The sequence below is a fragment of the Giraffa tippelskirchi genome, chromosome 5 (genome assembly GCF_054371585.1).
Source record: "Giraffa tippelskirchi isolate mGirTip1 chromosome 5, T2T-mGirTip1v1.2.pri, whole genome shotgun sequence".
Taxonomy (NCBI): Eukaryota; Metazoa; Chordata; class Mammalia; order Artiodactyla; family Giraffidae; genus Giraffa; species Giraffa tippelskirchi.
In genome coordinates, this window is record NC_137279.1 from 164,241,127 (window position 1) to 164,258,118 (window position 16,992).

The 16,992-nt window shown below is 41.4% G+C and overlaps 2 protein-coding genes across 7 annotated transcripts in view; one reads left to right on the top strand and one right to left on the bottom strand.

The window, feature by feature from the left end:
* Positions 1-16,992, top strand: part of FYB2 (FYN binding protein 2) — a 128,216-nt gene that overhangs the window by 72,696 nt on the left and 38,528 nt on the right. Inside the window, exons 6-9 of the mRNA XM_081487014.1 lie at positions 779-811; positions 5,844-5,944; positions 12,122-12,156; positions 14,643-14,674. Coding sequence (XP_081343140.1) covers positions 779-811; positions 5,844-5,944; positions 12,122-12,156; positions 14,643-14,674 — 201 coding nt within the window. The remainder of the gene's footprint in view (positions 1-778; positions 812-5,843; positions 5,945-12,121; positions 12,157-14,642; positions 14,675-16,992) is intronic.
* The window catches only part of PRKAA2 (protein kinase AMP-activated catalytic subunit alpha 2), a 199,381-nt gene that overhangs the window by 69,420 nt on the left and 112,969 nt on the right, over positions 1-16,992 (bottom strand). For 5 of the 6 annotated variants that reach the window (XR_014052805.1, XR_014052812.1, XR_014052809.1 and 2 more), the window contains one exon: positions 12,088-14,560. The exons of the other annotated variant lie outside the window; for it this stretch is intronic. The gene's annotated coding sequence lies outside the window, so the exon portion shown is untranslated. Of the gene's footprint in view, positions 1-12,087; positions 14,561-16,992 lie in introns of those variants that run through there. 6 annotated transcript variants of the gene reach the window in all.

Genomic DNA, 16,992 nt, shown 5'->3' on the forward strand with positions numbered 1-16,992 from the left:
GATGCATGGCATAGTCTATAATTTAAGAACATGTCTCTCGATTATTTTATGCAGGGGGAGGGGAACAAAATAGTGAGGGGAGAAATTACTGATGCGTTAGAGTTCATAATTTTTCCTCTTCAGAAAAATGAACTGTTCATACGTATCTTAAAATATTATAGAGATTATGAAAGAAAAACCTGAAATAATCAAAGTGTTCAAACATAGATGGGGAACTGAGTGGAATATGCTTATAAAATAAATGTAGGGAAGCAAAGGAGGAAGTCCAACCTTTCCATTGTCTATAACTATAGAAATAGGGCGGAAATCTGGAAGAAGACCAAAATGCAAAGAGCTCACTTGTGTGACGGTGGAAGATTGTGGGTGATTTGTTTGTCTCGCTCCTATCCACAGTCTGTTTGCTGTGGATACAGTTGAAGGAAGCCCTATTCCTTTCACTCCCTAGTCCTGTTTCTTTCTACCCAGAGCAACTCCAACTATGAATATTAGAGTGTATCCATTTGTATTTCTTATTCTTCAGCTACAAACTCAGATATCTGTTAAAGATACAGAATTTTACATTTTTGCATAAACAACATCTTGTTTATCCTTCTGAAACTTGAATTTCCTCAAAGCAGTTTTCATATTCTATCTATGCTGATGCATGTACAGCTAGTTTATTCATTATAATTGCATACTATATATATTTAATCATGTGAATGTATCATAATTTGTGTATTTTCTGACTGAGGGACATTGAAATTGTTTTTTATTTTCACATTTTCCAATGATATTGCAGTGATCATCCTCATGTATTTCCAGGTGAATATAGGTAAGTGTCTCTAGGTTATTTACTTAAAGTAGAAATTGCTAAATAATAGTAAATAAGAAACTTCAGTTTTACTATAATAGGTATTGAAAAATTATCTCCCCAAATGGCTGTCCTCTCAAACCGGTATAACGAGTTTCTCTGTGTCCTTGCCAAATGCGGTGTGCTTTTCCAGTTGGGGGATTCTCGCTAAACTGATGGATAGAAATGAAATTCTCATTGTCTTGACTCCATCTCCCTGCTGACCATAAGACTCCAAATTTACTTTTGTAAACAATTCAATTTTTTTCTTCTGTGATGTCTATCATGTCCTTTTGTTCAATTTTCTATGGATTTGACTTTTTCCTATTTCAGGCATTCCCAATAGAGTTTAGATATCAACTAAAGTTTATTAGACTTCATTATTAAGTGTGGTATTTGTTGGCATTTAACCTAGCTGAGAGTTTATCTACATGGAATTTTTTTTATATCTATTAAAATAATTATGACATTTTCCCTCTCATTGTTTCAATGTGATTCATTGCAGTGGTTGATTTTCTGATGTTGAGCCATCCTTGAAGTCTTGGAATAACTTTTAGTTATTCTTAAGTTGATTTTAATACAAATTCATTTATTTAGTGAATTTGGGCTAAAGTTTCTTACATGAAACTGGGCTTTACTTTTATTTCATTGTTTGATCTTTTTGTGGTTTTCATATCAAAATTACACTATCCTCTGAAAATGAGTAAAGTAGTTTTTCTCTTTTTCTATCCTCTGAAACTTTGCTAAAATTTTGTCATAAAACATAGTGGGTGAAAAGGAGAGAGATGCATTGAGTGTGGAGGTTGGTGTGAGTACTATTGATTCGAGCCCTTTAATGGTTTGTTGGCCTACTAGTCTTTCTAGTTCTTCTTCAGTCACTGTGGTACTTTTATATTTCCCTACCACTTTGCCAAATTTCCCTAAAATTTCAAATTTATTGACAGAGAGCTGATATTAATATTTTCTTAGATTTCTGAAAATCTGAAACAAACTGTAGTGTTGTCCCCTTTCGTATCTGTAATTTGTGTGTGTATGGATATGCGTATGCCTTCCCTCATCGTCTTGATCAGTCATGGTAAAGTGTGGTCTGATATTAATACACCTACCTAAGCTTTCTTTCAGAAAGTTTGCTTTACACTCTTTCTCCATTGATAACGGAGCTTTGGTTTATCTGGCAGTTTTTAGCAGCATTACCAAGATTTTTGCAACATCCAGTCAGATACTCTCCACTTTCCTTACAGTAGACTAATCTATGTGCATTTTTTGTGATTCTTGATCAGTCTGGACTTTTTGCTATTATATTTTATGTTTTAGACTTACCATGCCACTCCCTTATGTGCATTTTTTCCTTTCCTGCCTTCTTAATATTTAAGCTTTCTCATTTAGCATTTTCCTTCTACCACTTAGAAATAGAGGAAAACAATAGAATGAGAAAGACTAGAGATCTCTTCAAGAAAATTAGAGATACCAAGGGAACATTTCATGCAAAGATGGGCACAATAAAGGACAGAAATAGTATGGACCTAACAGAAGCAGAAGATATTAAGAGGTGGCAAGAATAGACAGAAAAACTATACAAAAAAGATCTTCACAACCCAGATAGTCATGATGGTGTGATCACTCACCGAGAGCCAGACATCCTGGAATGTGAAGTCAAGTGGGCTTTAGGAAGCATCACTACGAGCAAAGCTAATGGAGGTGATGGAATTCCAGTTGAACTATTTCAAATCCTCAAAGATGATGCTGTGAAAGTGTTGCACTCAATATGCCAGCAAATTTGGAAAACTCAGCAGTGGCCACAGGACTGGAAAAGGTCAGTTTTCATTCCAATCCCAAAGAAAGGCAATGCCAAAGAATGCTCAAACTACCGCATAATTGCACTTATCTCACACACTAGTAAAGGAATGTTCAAAATTCTCCAAGCCAGGCTTCAACAATACATGGACCGTGAACTACCAGATGTTCAAGCTGGTTTTAGAAAAGGCAAAGGAATCAGAGATCAGTTGCCAACATCTGCTGGATCATCGAAAAGCAAGAGAGTTCCAGAAAAACATCTATTTCTGCTTTATTGACTATGCCAAAGCCTTTGACTGTGTGGATCACAATAAACTGTGGAAAATTCTGAAAGAGATGGGAACACCAGACCATCTGACCTGTCTCTTGAGAAACCTGTATGCAGGTTAGGAAGCAACAGTTAGAACTGGACATGGAACAACAGACTGGTTCCAAATAGGAAAAGGAGTATGTCAAGGCTGTATATTGTCTCTCTGCTTATTTAACTTATATGCAGAGTACATCATGAGAAATGCTGGGCTGGAAGAAGCACAAGCTGGGATCAAGATTGCTGAGAGAAATATCAATAACCTCAGATACACAGATGACACCACCCTTATGGCAGAAAGTGAAGAACTAAAGAGCCTCTTGATGAAAGTGAAAGAGGAGAGTGAAAAAGTTGGCTTCAAACTCAACATTCAGAAAACTAAGATCATGGCATCCGGTCCCATCACTTCATGGCAGATAGATGGGAAAACAGTGGAAACAGTGTCAGACTTTATTTTGGGGGCTCTAAAATCACTGCAGATGGTTGACTGCAGCCATGAAATTAAAAGACTCTTACTCCTTGGAAGGAAAGTTATGACCAACCTAGACAGCATATTAAAAAGCAGAGATAGTACTTTGCCAACAAAGGTCCGTCTAGTCAAGGCTATGGTTTTTCCCATAGTCATGTGTGGGTGTGAGAGTTGGACTATAAAGAAAGCTGAGCGCCAAAGAATTGATGCTTTTAAACTGTGGTGTTGGAGAAAACTCTTGAGAGACCCCTAGACTGCAAGGAGATCCAACCAGTCCATCCTAAAGGAAATCTGCCCTGAAGATTCATTGCAAGGACTGATGTTGAAGCTGAAACTCCAATATTTTGGCCACCTGATGCGAAGAGCTGACTCATTTGAAAAGATCCTGATGCTGGGAAGGATTGAAGGCAGGAGAAGGGGACAACAGAGGATGAGATGGTTGGATGGCATCACCAACTCAATGGATATGAGTTTGAATAAACTCCGGGAGTTGGTGACGGAAAGGGAGGCCTGGCATGCTGCATTCCATGGGGTTGCAGAGTTGGACATGACTGAGCGACTGAACTGAACTTCTACCGCTTAAGAAATTAAATATTCTATTTCTATTCTTTTTGTGGTGACAAAGTTTGACATCCACAGTTAACTAAGTCTAGTGGTAATCAAAATCTCTATCCTGCTCCTGAATGGTACCTGAGAATAATTCCCATAGCCCTGTTTCATGATCTTCAATAATTATTATTTAGCATTTTCATTCTACTTTATTCTTTTTTTAATTTATTTTTTAATTGGAAGGTAATTGCTTTACAGTGTTGTGTTGGTTTTTGCTGTAAAACAATGTGAATCAGCCATAACTATTTATATATATCCCCTCCCTTGTGAACCTTCCTCCCTTCTCCCCTTCCACCCTCTTGATCACCACCAAGTGCCTGCCTGGGCTCCCTGTATCATATAGCAGCTTTTCACTAGCTACTGCCCCTGATAGCCCACTTGGTAAAGAATCCACCTGCAGTGCAGGAGACCCTGGTTTGATTCCTGGGTCAGAATTTGCCAAATGTTAGGGGAATTTGCCAAATGTTAGGGGAATTTGCCAAATTTTAGGGGAATTTGGCAAATTAATCGGAAAAGATCTGCTGGGGAAGGGATAGACTACCCACTCCCGTATACCTGGGCTTCTCTTGTGGTTCAGCTGGTAAAGAATCTTCCTGCAATGTGGGGGACCTGGGTTTGGTCCCTGGGTTGGGAAGACCCCCTGGAGAAGGGAAAAGCCACCCACTCCAGTATTCTGGCTTGGAGAATTCCATGGACTATACAGTCCATGGAGTCGCAAAGAGTCGGACCTGAGTGAGCAACTTTCACTTTCACTTTCTCACTAGCTATCTGTTTTACACGTGGTAGTGTATATATGTCAGTGCTACTTTCTCAATTTGTTCTACTGTCTCCTGCTGCTGCTGTGTCCAAAAATCTGTTCTTTATGTCTGCATCTCCATTCTTTCCTGCAAATATTTTCATCAGTACTAGTTTCCATGTATATGCGTCAATATATGATATTTGTTTTTCTCTTTCTGGCTTACTTCACTCTGAACAATAGGCTCTTCATTCGATCTTTTGACTACCTATAGTGGCTCATCTTCTTGTGTGATTAGCAGTTTTCCATTATAAGCCTGTTTTGAGTGGGGATTCTTCCCTTGGGAAACCATAGGCGCTATGGGTGTGGGAGCATCTTTACAGAATGACTTCAGGTTTCCTTTATAGGGGAGCCAGTGGTGGCGGTGGTGGGGATTTGGCTTGTAACAGCAGGCTGGCTTTGTGTCTCGGGAACACACAGGTATTATGCATTTAGAACCCCGTCCCCTCGGTGCTGGGCTGTAGAGTTTCTGCCTCCTCCCGGGTGACTCTTGGAGCTACAACTGCCCTCCTCAGATAGGAGGCTTTCCTGCTTGCTCCTTGGGAGAGTACATGGTTATTACAATTAGTTTTACAGATGGGATGGCGTTTTGTGACCCTGGACCTTATTCTTTTAGCTCAGTTCCAGCTTCCCATTCAGTGAGGCCTGTGGCTCAGACTGAATTTAAATCCCCAGCCATTCAGTCACTGGGATCTTTTTTTATTTGATCCCAATTTCCCATGGAGTCCCTTGGCTGCAATTCTCACGGACACTTTAATTGCGAATTTCCTGTTTATGTCTGGCACCTGGGGGGTTTTACTTTGTTGATTTCTAGGTAAATTATGGGTTCTTGATATAATTCTTTACATTGTTATATTTCATCCAGAAATCTTCTGTATTTAAAGTGGGGGTGGTGTGCCTTCCACATTGGCCATGGGTCACCACGTTGACCAGACTTACTTATATTACTTCTCTAATGAGGAAAAAAATACCCAGAGTTTGAAAATATGTTTTAAAAATGTTTTTCTTTAAGTAACCTTTTTTTCTCCACACTTCTCAGTGCTGAATTTGAAGAACCACATAATTATGAGGCAACAGTTTCCTATCTGAGACACTCCAGCAACTCCATTAACCTGTGCACTGCAAAAGAATCTGCTGATTGTAAGTGTGCTAAGCCAATTAATATTGTAACCCTGTATGGAATGAAAATATGTCCAAAATGGTATTTCTCCCAGCTAACTCTGAGTTTAAAAGTTGACAGTCATGCTGCTTTACTGTCACATTTCTCTTTTTTCCCCTCTTCTAGCCTCTTAAATATACAAATAAACCCAGCTGAGCATCAGTGCTGTCTCCCAGCTCCTAGTGCTGCCTTCTCTTCTTCACCAATCTACTGAGACACTTTGCCTTTTGTAGATGCGTGGGAGGGAAAATCACGTTATAGTGATTCATTTTTCTTCCTTCTCCTCCCATGGAAACTTCATCTCTCTTCTCTTGACGTCGGTCTTGAGGTCCCTGGGCGTGGAGAAGAGAGATAACAGACTAGAGGAATGAGGTCCTTGTGTTTAGCCTGAATAGGAGCAGAGGATTCATTAAATGGATCTGACCACTGGTTTGGAGCTGGGTCTTCCTGCCTCTGGTGTTACCGACAAAGCTCAGACCTTTCTGTGAAAAAAAGAGACTGTCTCAGGCAAGAAGGTGAAGAATCAGAAACTCATAGCATTTCTTCAGGTTTCTGTGTCTTTGTTCTGCCTATATCAATAGAATCAACGCGTTCTCTACAAAAGGCATAAATATTAGTGCTAGAATAAACACTAGTATTTACTGAGCTGTGCTGTAGGCCACAGTCTTGTTAAAGGTCCTCTGTGCACATGCCTTTTGATATAGCCATTGTATTCACCCACTTTTAGAGACAGAAAACTGAAAATCAGAGAGACTGAGTTGCATAAGGTCACACAAGTAATATGTGGAAGGGCTATACTGGGCAACGGCTCAGACTGCCTCTAAGATCCATGCTTTGCGCACAGTTTTATGCTGCTTCTCATTCAAGAATGTTTGACTCTCCCGAAAGGAGAGTTAGAGATCCTCTGCTTCAACCTCTTTGTTGTACAGACAAGAAGCCCAGGGCTCTGGGAGAGGAAGTCATTTGCCTGGGAACACGTGCTTAGGAAGTTCATGGGTAAGAGTTAGAATCCACTGAAATTTCCATTCTCACCTCAGGAAATAAGGGGTCCAAGAACTACTGGAAAAACTTTCTCCTAGACTGGGTAAGCTCTAGATTCTCCAAACCGGCTTGTAAAATACTAGCCTTAAGAAGTGGAACTCCTGTCTGCATCAACCCAGAAGGCAGTACTGCCTTGTTGTTGGGGTGCCTGGGCCCCTGACTTAAAAGCAAGGCTTCTTAAACTCTAATGTTCACATGAATTTTCTGGGCATCTTGTTGTAATGTAGATTCTGGGTCAATTGCTCTGGGTTGAGCCAGAGATTCTGCATTTCTAAAGGTGCCCTGATGCCACTGGTCCACAGGCTACACTTTGAATTGAAAGGTTGTGAGTCTCATTTGGACTGCATTCCAGCTGCATGTTTTCCTACAAAGCTAAGTGCTCACAGGGCCAAGGGGATGCTCCCCTGCAGCTTCCCTCTGGACTTCATGAGACCCCCCCAGAATGCCCTCCCGCTGGTGGGTCTCTAAGATGCTGCCTGGGTCTCTTCCCTGGGTCCTTCCATCTCAGGACAGATGGAGCTGCAGGGAGATCTGTTTGTGATGGGGCAGGAGAGGAGGAGGGTGACGTAGGCAAGGTCCTTCGTGTGTAGGGTGAAGCTGAGGATTGGAAGGAAGGAAGTGGACCAGAGGCCTCCATGTGTTCTCTCCAGGCCACGGATGTTCAAGCTGGGTCTGTTGGGGATATCATTTGGGGTACCCAACGAAGGAACCGCTAACCCAGATCTCTCCTCAGTCTTTCACCAAGGAATCCTTTGTGTCCCTCCGTGCTGCTGAAGAGACAAGTGTTTATGACTGAAAAGAGAAAGGGCTCAGAAAATAAGCCACTGATGTAATTGAGAGGTAACTGTGCAAAGGACACTTGGAAGCGGGGAGAGAGGGAGAAGGGCATGGATGGTGAGGGCTTCCCCAGCCAGGATGGCATCCTGTGGGGGATAGGATAGAAGCCTGCCAGGAGATTCTCTGAGGAAGCCAGAGAACCCTAGTCTGGGATGGAAAGGATGCTGTTTTAGCCCACACTCCTTTCCCTGCTCCTCTCTAAAGAGGCAAGGGATAGTTACCCTAGATGCAAAAAAGGGACGGAAATAGGCTATTTTACCCCCACTTGTCCATGTTCATTTGACTTTTCCCCGTGTGTTTCATCCTCTTTATACTTACTGTTTGAAAGATGTGCAAATCTCAATTTCTTCATCTACTAAATGGATATAATATCTTCTTTGTGTAACTGTGCCATGTGTTTAAGAAGGTAATACATGCAAAGTCAAGTGAACTCTGCTCTGAGAGGATGGAGCACATATACTTTTCCCTAGTCCTCCTTCTAAGTACAACTAAAACCCCTGGATATTATATGTTTAAAACAAATATATACATATATGTTTATATTGTATATTTTTATATACAAACATAAGAAAACTAGAACACTGTGAAAAGGTAGAAAGAAGAAGGTAGACCAGCTAGGCAGCTCTGGACCCAAAGGAAGGGTAAAGTGGTGAGTTCACTGGGTTTTCTTCTTGATTCATATATCCCAGCCTTGGAGCTGAAGAAGTTGGCAACCCAGAAACATCACTGGGCACAGACAAAGCAGCTCCAACAGAAGCCTGCTCTTTCTAGCCAAAGGACCAGTAAAAGAGAAGCCTAGAAAAACAGAAAGCGTCTAGACAACAACTACTTTATCCCAGCTAAATGTCACAGAAAATAATAAACTGGCCCCACCGCCACCAGCCAAGGCTAAGTGGGGAGCCTGGACATCCACCTTTATCAGGCTGTGATGATGCACCGCAACCCTTCTGCTGGTCAAGAAGGTTAAGTAGGGAGCTGGGACTTTCATCCCTGTCAGGGTAACAAACTCCACCTACAGTGAAGGTCAGTGAAGACCACGTGGGGGCATGGACTCCAGCCTTCCACCCAGCAATAACAAGGTGTCCCTTCCCCTCCCTGTTGGGATAGTACCAGAGCAGACCTTGTGGAGAGTCAAGACTTTCACACACTCTCAGCAATAAGGCACCCTCTCCCTGTGGTATCAGTAGAGGCTATGTTGGGAGTGATAACGAGCACTCCCACCCCCCCACCCAGAGTGTTACCAGCAGAAGCTTAGCCGGGAGCCAGAGCACCCACTCCTGCTCAGAAATGATGAGGAGCCCTTCCCTTACTTAGATATCAATAAGACCAAGAAATGGGGAACCTACACTTCTACCCCCACCTGGCAGGAAAAAGGCAGTCCTCTCCACTTCTGCTACCATGCTAGCTAAAACAGAAGGTTTAAATAGTATCCAGAGTCTCACAACATAATACTCTAAAAGGTCACGGTTCAATCAAAAATCACTCATCATACCAACAGCCAGGAAAGTCTCAAAGAGAGATGACTGACTGATGCCAACGTTGGGGTGACTGAAGTGTTAGAATTGTCTATTGGCTATTTAAACATGCTTCAGTGAGAATTATAAATATGATTGAAACAAATTGAGAAAAAAGTCTTATCCCCAAATAGGGGATATCTCTGCAGAGAAATGGGAGACGTAATGAAAACACAAATGGACATTTTAGAACTAAAAAATACAGTAAAGAAAAAAAGCTCAATAGCAGAATGGAGGGAACAGAAGAATCAGTAAACTTGGAGAAAAAATTAGCTCAGATTGGATTTCTTCCTTCCTCCGCTCACCAAGGATGAGGAATCTTTAAATACTGACTTTCTAGGATGAAGAGAGGGAGAAGGAAAGAAAGGAAAGGAGGAGAAGGCTTTTGCCATCACCTTTGGGTGAGTCTGTCTCTTAAACAATGCCAAGAAAAACAGAAGGTCACCCTTTCAGTTTGCCTAGCTCAGCACCGGTGACTTTCTGAAACTTCACCCTTTCATACCAACTGGGTGATGGATAAGCGGATTTAGGCTATTCTGGAAGCTCTGTGGAATTGTCCTCAGAGCTCATCTAGACGGTGCCTTTCAGACTGTGCTTCCTAGAGCCGAGGGCTGTCCTAAGGGGGGCTCCTAGAAACCCCTGGGGATAACTTCAACCAGAGAAGTTTCGTTTATGCTCCTGTAATATCGTGTTTGTTTGAATGATTTCATGGCTGGGAGACAGGTTGAAAACCATTTCCTACCTGAGCAACCCTGAGCAAGTCACTTCACTTTTCTGAGTATCTGTTCCTCATCAGTATATCAGATATAGTAGTGATTATCGTGAGAAAAAAAAAAAGAAAACTGTCAGCTATTTTTTTTTATTATTATTGTTCTAATATTAGTAATAATTGTCTCACCTCCTGGTGTAAAACATGGGAAAGGGACTTTTCCAAAGTGACACAGGGAGTTAGAAACTCACACAGGGAGTTTCCCGATTAGTTAGCCTGGACAAAGAGCTGAGGGTCTGAAAACATGACCATGTTGTGGTACTAGTGTACCGTATTGGAGTACAGGTGGAGGGTTGCTGAAGACTATCTTCTGACATTTGTCATTTTCCTCCCAGCTGGGACACAGCTATTCAGAGGAAACAGTTATATAATTCCCTGTGGAAACTAAGTGAGGGCTCTGATGCTTTGGGTTATATCCTCCTATTATAATTCCTAGTCCTTTCCTGACCCCCTGAGGTATGATCGTTTGTACTTTATATTCCTACCTTGGGAACAAGTTTTAATGGCAACACTTACTGTTGAGAGAACCTCCACTTTGTTTAAATAAAAAAAAAAAAACAGTATCAAATTATGAATGCATTATTAATTGTGTATTATCTTTGTTTATTAACATTAGCAAGTAAGTTCTCTCTGGGCCTTGGTTTTCTCCTTTCTAAGAATAATAATATCTCCTCCCCATCAGGTGACAGGTAGAAGCAAAGATATCATGATTTGTTAATTCTTTCAAAAACACAGAAGGGTGAATAGATTGAAGAAGGGAGAGAAAAGGAGATTATCATTTTTTAGAATTGGAAAGTAAATCCATACTTGATAAGGATGAGGCCAACTGCATCATAAGCAGATATTCTTAAATGTTTTTAAAGCAAGTAATAGAATAAAATGTGTTGATTCAAAAATTGGTGAAAATAAGTGTATAATTACCAAAGTTGAAGTACAGGTTATTAATCTGCCACACAGAATTTTAGGTCCTTGTGTCAACAATCACATGCAGATAGTCCCTAGAGAGAAAGTGATTTCATTTAAATAATTTATGAATGAATTGTATGTGTAGAGTAAAAGTGGCTTGGAAATGTGTGTGGTTGTTTGGTCAGTTCTGTAAACTAAACCTCCAGCAGCAAGAAAGAGAAAAGGAACAGGGAAAGTCTTATTTATTATATGCGTGTATTCACTATCAGTAGGTGAAATGTTTATAGATAACTTTTAAGCAAAGAAAAATTAAATTAGCAATTTTATTTTAAAAAACATCATTTTCTATACAATGTCTGGTGCTCTGCTACATTTACTTTCTTACATCATCTGCTTGAATCTTCCCATGAACTCTGGAAGGCAGATGCCAGTTGGCAAAATTTTACCAATAAACAATCTGAGGTTCAAAAAAATGAAGTAATTTGTCTGTAATTCCACAGGTAGGAAGTGGCAGGACTGAGCTCTGAACCCAAATTCTTGCTACTGCTTGTATTAATTAATGATTAAATTTGGCATCATATCATTAAATAAAATCCACAGAACTTTTGGAAAAGCTGAAAGGTATTTGAGCCTTAGTTGGCAGCCAGCTGTGCCATGGAAACAAAATGCTCATGGAGCCACTTTTAGCCGTACTGTGGAGTTGGATTTGATGAAGTGGGACCTGGGCTTTTGTGGCCTTATTTCCTTTCCCTTTCCTTTCAAGTCTGCCTTCTGATTGCCACCACTCAATTGCAGTACTTTCTCTTCATAATGAAGTATGAATCTGTTTAACAAAAAGGAAACTGACAATTGTTTCAAATGTTGTCATTGACTGTACTTTCCATCCTAGAAATCCCCAAAGGAAAGATACCATGATCAATGACCTGAGAATTTGCTAAACCGTGTGGACAAGTTTCCCATACATCGATTGTTCTGAGGGTTGAGAAAACTGAATTCTGCCACTGTCCATAATTGCTTTAATCTTGGGTACTGTATAAGAAATGGATGCTATGAGAAATTGCCTTGAAATAATTGTCTCATGTTTATTTTAGCAACTTATGAAGTCAGAATTGAAGAACTCCAAAAGGTACAGTTTCTTTTCTTCTTATCAGCTTCATAACTAAAGCAAGTGTGCAGAGTTGATTCTGAAGTTCTTTCATGAGGGAGGAAAGCTTTGTTTGGTGTTTCCTTGCAATTTCAGAGGCATTTGTAGACTTCACCTGCTAAGATTCTGAAGTCTGAGCCCTGTATGATCAGAGACAGAAAATGTGTTAGGATGGGAGAAGGTGGTAGTAACGTTTCCTGGCACCTGATGTAAGGTGGTCAGTACCAACTGGCCTTTAATAACTGTCCCTTCAGGAGAGAAGCGTTCCTCATCACATGCCAAATTTGTATATCATGTGCTTCCATGAGAATGACCAGACCCTTGAAGGCATATTTTTTGGACTTCTGGTGGGCATAGTACTAGCAACTTGATTAGGGCCAAAGCAGAATCACGGGCTTTGATTCTGGCTTCTGGCTATTGTGACCTGGAACCTCCATTTCCTCACATGCGGTCATAGGAATTCCCCCATCAGAAGTCATTGTAAGAATGAAAAGAGGTAAATTCAGGTAAACAGTTTAATAGTAAGTGCTGGAATCTATCCCAAGCACTTTACCTCTCTGAGCTTCAGCTGTGTCTTCTGTAAAATGGTGTGTTCTCTGGAATGGCAGGAAGCATAAGCCTTGTGCAGTAGTAGATGCTCAGTAAGTAGTGAGACCAACAATTGTTTCACTGAATTGCTGAGTGAACTAAGCCAGATGAAGCAGGTGAGCACCGAGTCCAGCACTCAGCACACAGTAGGTACTTACTTACTGTTTTAACTGGGTCAGTTAAGGTACTACTCCTTCCTCACTGGGTACCTTTCCTTGAGGTCCTTCATCTTTCTTCTTCGTTTTTCTTATGGTTAATGAAAAGGATTGTTCATTTGTGATACACTTTAGAGATAGAAAACTAGAAATGATTATTATTCCTATTAATGAAAGCAGAAAGATGCCTCACTTACCTGGCAGTATCAGCAAATGACAAACTTTTCTGCACAATGGAACTTTCCAAATGACCACAATTTTATCCCATTCAAAACTTAAAAAGCATGAAAGTATTTTTCTTTCAACCTCAGACATGTATTATGTTCATCTTATGTTTTTGAGCTTGGTGGCTAGAATCTGATTTCTCCATTTCTTGATGATTTGGAGTTCTCTGAAACATAAGGGGCTGAATGGGCACTGTTCATGTTTTTCTTGAGATGCTCTTGGGCCCTTGTAGGTGTTCAGAATGAGTTGCCTTCACACCAAACTGCCATTGTCTATATGCTGTAGTTGTTTTGTTATTTCTATCAATTGTTATTTCCTTCTCCTGTCAACCTCTTTGTGTCCAGCAGTGAGTTTCCATGTGGTCCACCACACATCAGGTCCCTGTCTGGGGGCAGGTACCTGTGTATATGGTGGCTCAGACTCAAAGAATATGCCTGCAATGTGGGAGATCCATGTTTGATCCCTGGCTGGGGAAGATCCCCTGGAGAAGGGAATGGTTACCCACTCCAGTATTCTTACTTGGAGAATCCCATGGACAGAGAGGCCTGGTGAGCTACAGTCCATGAGGTCACGAAGAGTCGGACACGACTGAGTGACTGACACTTTCACTTTTTCATTTTTTCACCTGTGTATACATGGTATCATGTAATCTTCACAGTCACCCTGTGAGCTGGCATCACTGCTTTTTACAGATGAGACCTCAAGGCTCAGAGAAGTTAAATAACTGTAAATAATGTAGCAGAGATATAAAGCAAGGTCCATCTAACTTGTCTTTCTATAAGTGTTGCCATCCAATCTGTTAGAATTGTGTGGAAAATGAGAGCCAGTCATCCCTGAATGCAAACCGTGAGGCTCTATTCAAAGGAAGGGATATGAGCTCTTGGCGTGGACTCTGTGGCAGCATTTTGAATGCTTATTTTCTGTTCTCTTCAGGTTCTTGGCTAGATTCCAGATTGTGAATGATACGTAAATGACTAAATGAGGGGCTAGGTTGTGGTCACTGGGGCCTAAGTTTAATGGTGCCAAGTCTAGATCACACAAGAGCTGATTTTTGATCAGGTGGGGTATGATCTGGAAAGGAAGAATGCCCAGCATGGCTTACATACTTGCCTGTACCAATTTTGCTCACTGGAACATTGCTCAAATATCGCAATTCCTATTTGCTCATGAGGTTTAAAAGTTCTTTATTCTACAGATGCATTCATGGATGGGCATGAAGAGAACAATTTAATTTTCTAAGTCAAATTATACATTACCTCTGGCATGCACCATGACTTTAGAAATGCCTGTTATTTTTTGTTCTTTTGATTGATCTTCAGCTCCACTGGCAACAGTTCATGAAGCATTCTGTGTCAGCATCTACTTTGCTCTGTACTGAGACCTCACTTGCCTCACCCTTTGGTCATGTCTCTAATGATCTGTAACCAAACAACAGAGGCCTGGTTGGGGTTTGACATGAGGTAGATTTATGAAAATGCCCATTTTTCTCTTTACTTTCAGGCTTGGAAGAGTTTTTACCATCAAGAACTTAGGTGAGTTTTATCTTCAAAAGGAAAAGCATTAATTAGCCACTGACCCTCTGATGACACAACTGTTTTTCCTTAATGGGCCAGTTGTCTCTAGCGCCTGACCTGGTTCAGCACCCCTAGTACCCTGCAAGGTGTCTGGTACAGAGAAGGTGCTCAAGGGTCCTGCCTGGCCTTTTGGGCTCACCTCGTTCTAGCTCATTCTACACTCACTCAGCAGAGGCTTGCTGAGTCCCCAACATGCTGGCCATTTGCTAGCCACAAGGGCTGGGGGTTCCCTGGTAATTCAGCTGGTAAAGAATCCACCTGCAATGCAGGAGATCCTGGTTCGATTCCTGGTTCAGGAAGATCCGCTGGAGAAGGGATAGGCTACCTACTCCAGTATTCTTGGGCTTCCCTGGTGGCTCAGCTGGTAAAGAATCCACCTGCAATGTGGGAGACCTGGTTTCAATCCCTGGGTTGGGAAGATCCCCTGGAGAAGGGAACAGCTACCCACGCCAGTATTCTGGCCTGGAGAATTCCATGGACTGTATAGTCCATGGGGTCACAATGAGTCAGACACGACTGAGCAACTTTCACTTTCAAGGGCTGGGGCAGTGACAGAGAGCTAGCCACTACCCTTGGGGGTTCCCCAGTGAGAGAAATACAGTCAAACAGGTATATGACAATCACATGGGTCCCAAAGAATTGACAGTTTCCAAAATGCACCGTGCTGTTTCAGGTCTCTTTGCCTTTGCTCATTTACTTCAGTCAGCCCAACTTAATGATCTGGCAGACTTCTACTAACCATCAAATATCCCCTTCTGTAAGAAGCCTTCCTCATTCCCCCCCTCTAGTCCCTTCCCTGTGGTGCTGCTGTAAGACACGCACACATTTCCACTAACATCATGTCCGTCCTTTGTTTGCTAAGATGCCGGTTCATCCTCATTCTCTCCTTCTCTGAGCTCCTTGTGGGCAGGGCCCATTTTTCTCGTTCTTGATCCAGACTTGGGCTTGGCATATAGCAGGGCTTTTGCCTGATCCTTCAGACTCTGCCTGTCTCTCTCACCACCTACTCGTGGAAGTTATTTATAATGCATTAAAATAAACATGGCCTGTGAGCTCTGGAGGAGCATGGATCAGCATTTCCTGGCTGAGGTTAAAAACACACAAGCTGGATCATGGAGGAAAACCCTGCTTCATCTCTCTCCTTGAGCTCCTGCCTGACCTTGAATTCATGAGTCCTGTGGTTACCCTTTGGCACCTAACACAGTGCTGGGCACAGAGTAAGCACATGCCATATGATTACCTACTTAGTTCAACATTTATTGAGCTTTTTCTCTGTTCAGACACTGCTAGATTCTCAGGTACAAAAATGAATAGAATGTATTCCCTATACTTAGTTCAGCTTTAGAATGAAGACCAGAGTGGTAGGGGTGACGGGGTCACTTGGAGGGGAAAATGACCATGGAAGTAGGAATTTACAGTATTAGATAATCACTGTTAAAAGTTATGAAAACACAGAGGTGAGGTGGTGGGCATGCTTTCTGCAAGAGTGACAGCTGAGCTGAATCGTAAAAACATATAGGAACTGGCCAGGTGAAAATGGCAGGATGCATGTTCCAGGCAGAGGACAAGGTGGGGGGCAAAGACATAGTGTTGCACAGTGAGGCCAGTACAGGTGTCCACAAAGAGCTGGATGATACTTGAGCATAAAGTGCAGTGTGGAGCAGCAGGAACAAGGCCCAGGGTCATATACAGAGCAAGATCCAGGAGGACCAACATTCCCTAATTAATCATTCAGACCAATCCTGTCCAGTGGAAATATAATGCAAACCACATGTGTCACTTAAAATATCTCTAGTAGCTATTTTCTAAAAAGCAGAATAAAAAAAAAAGAAATTATCCTAATATATCCCAAACATTATCATTTTACCATGTAATCAGTATTAAAGTTTCTACTGAAATATTTTAGATCCTTTTATTCACACCAAGTCTTAAAGATCCAGATGTGTTTTACATGAACAGCTTCAGTTTGGACCATACACATTTCAGATGTTCAAAAGTCACATGTGAACAGTGACCTCTTGGACAGCACAGTTTTAAACCTTATTCTATAAGTCACTGGAAGCCACAAAAGAGTTTTAAAGCAGAAATAATATACCCCTAGCATTCCTAGGAGTCACAACATTAAATGTAATTTGACAGTTATTTATGGAGATCCAGCCATGTATAAACTACTGGACAAAACCCGGGGGATAGAAAGATGGATTACAAAGGACGCGTACATCAGCAAGGTAGGTAAATGCCTTAGGAAAAATGTCAGCAATGGGAAGAGAAGCCTT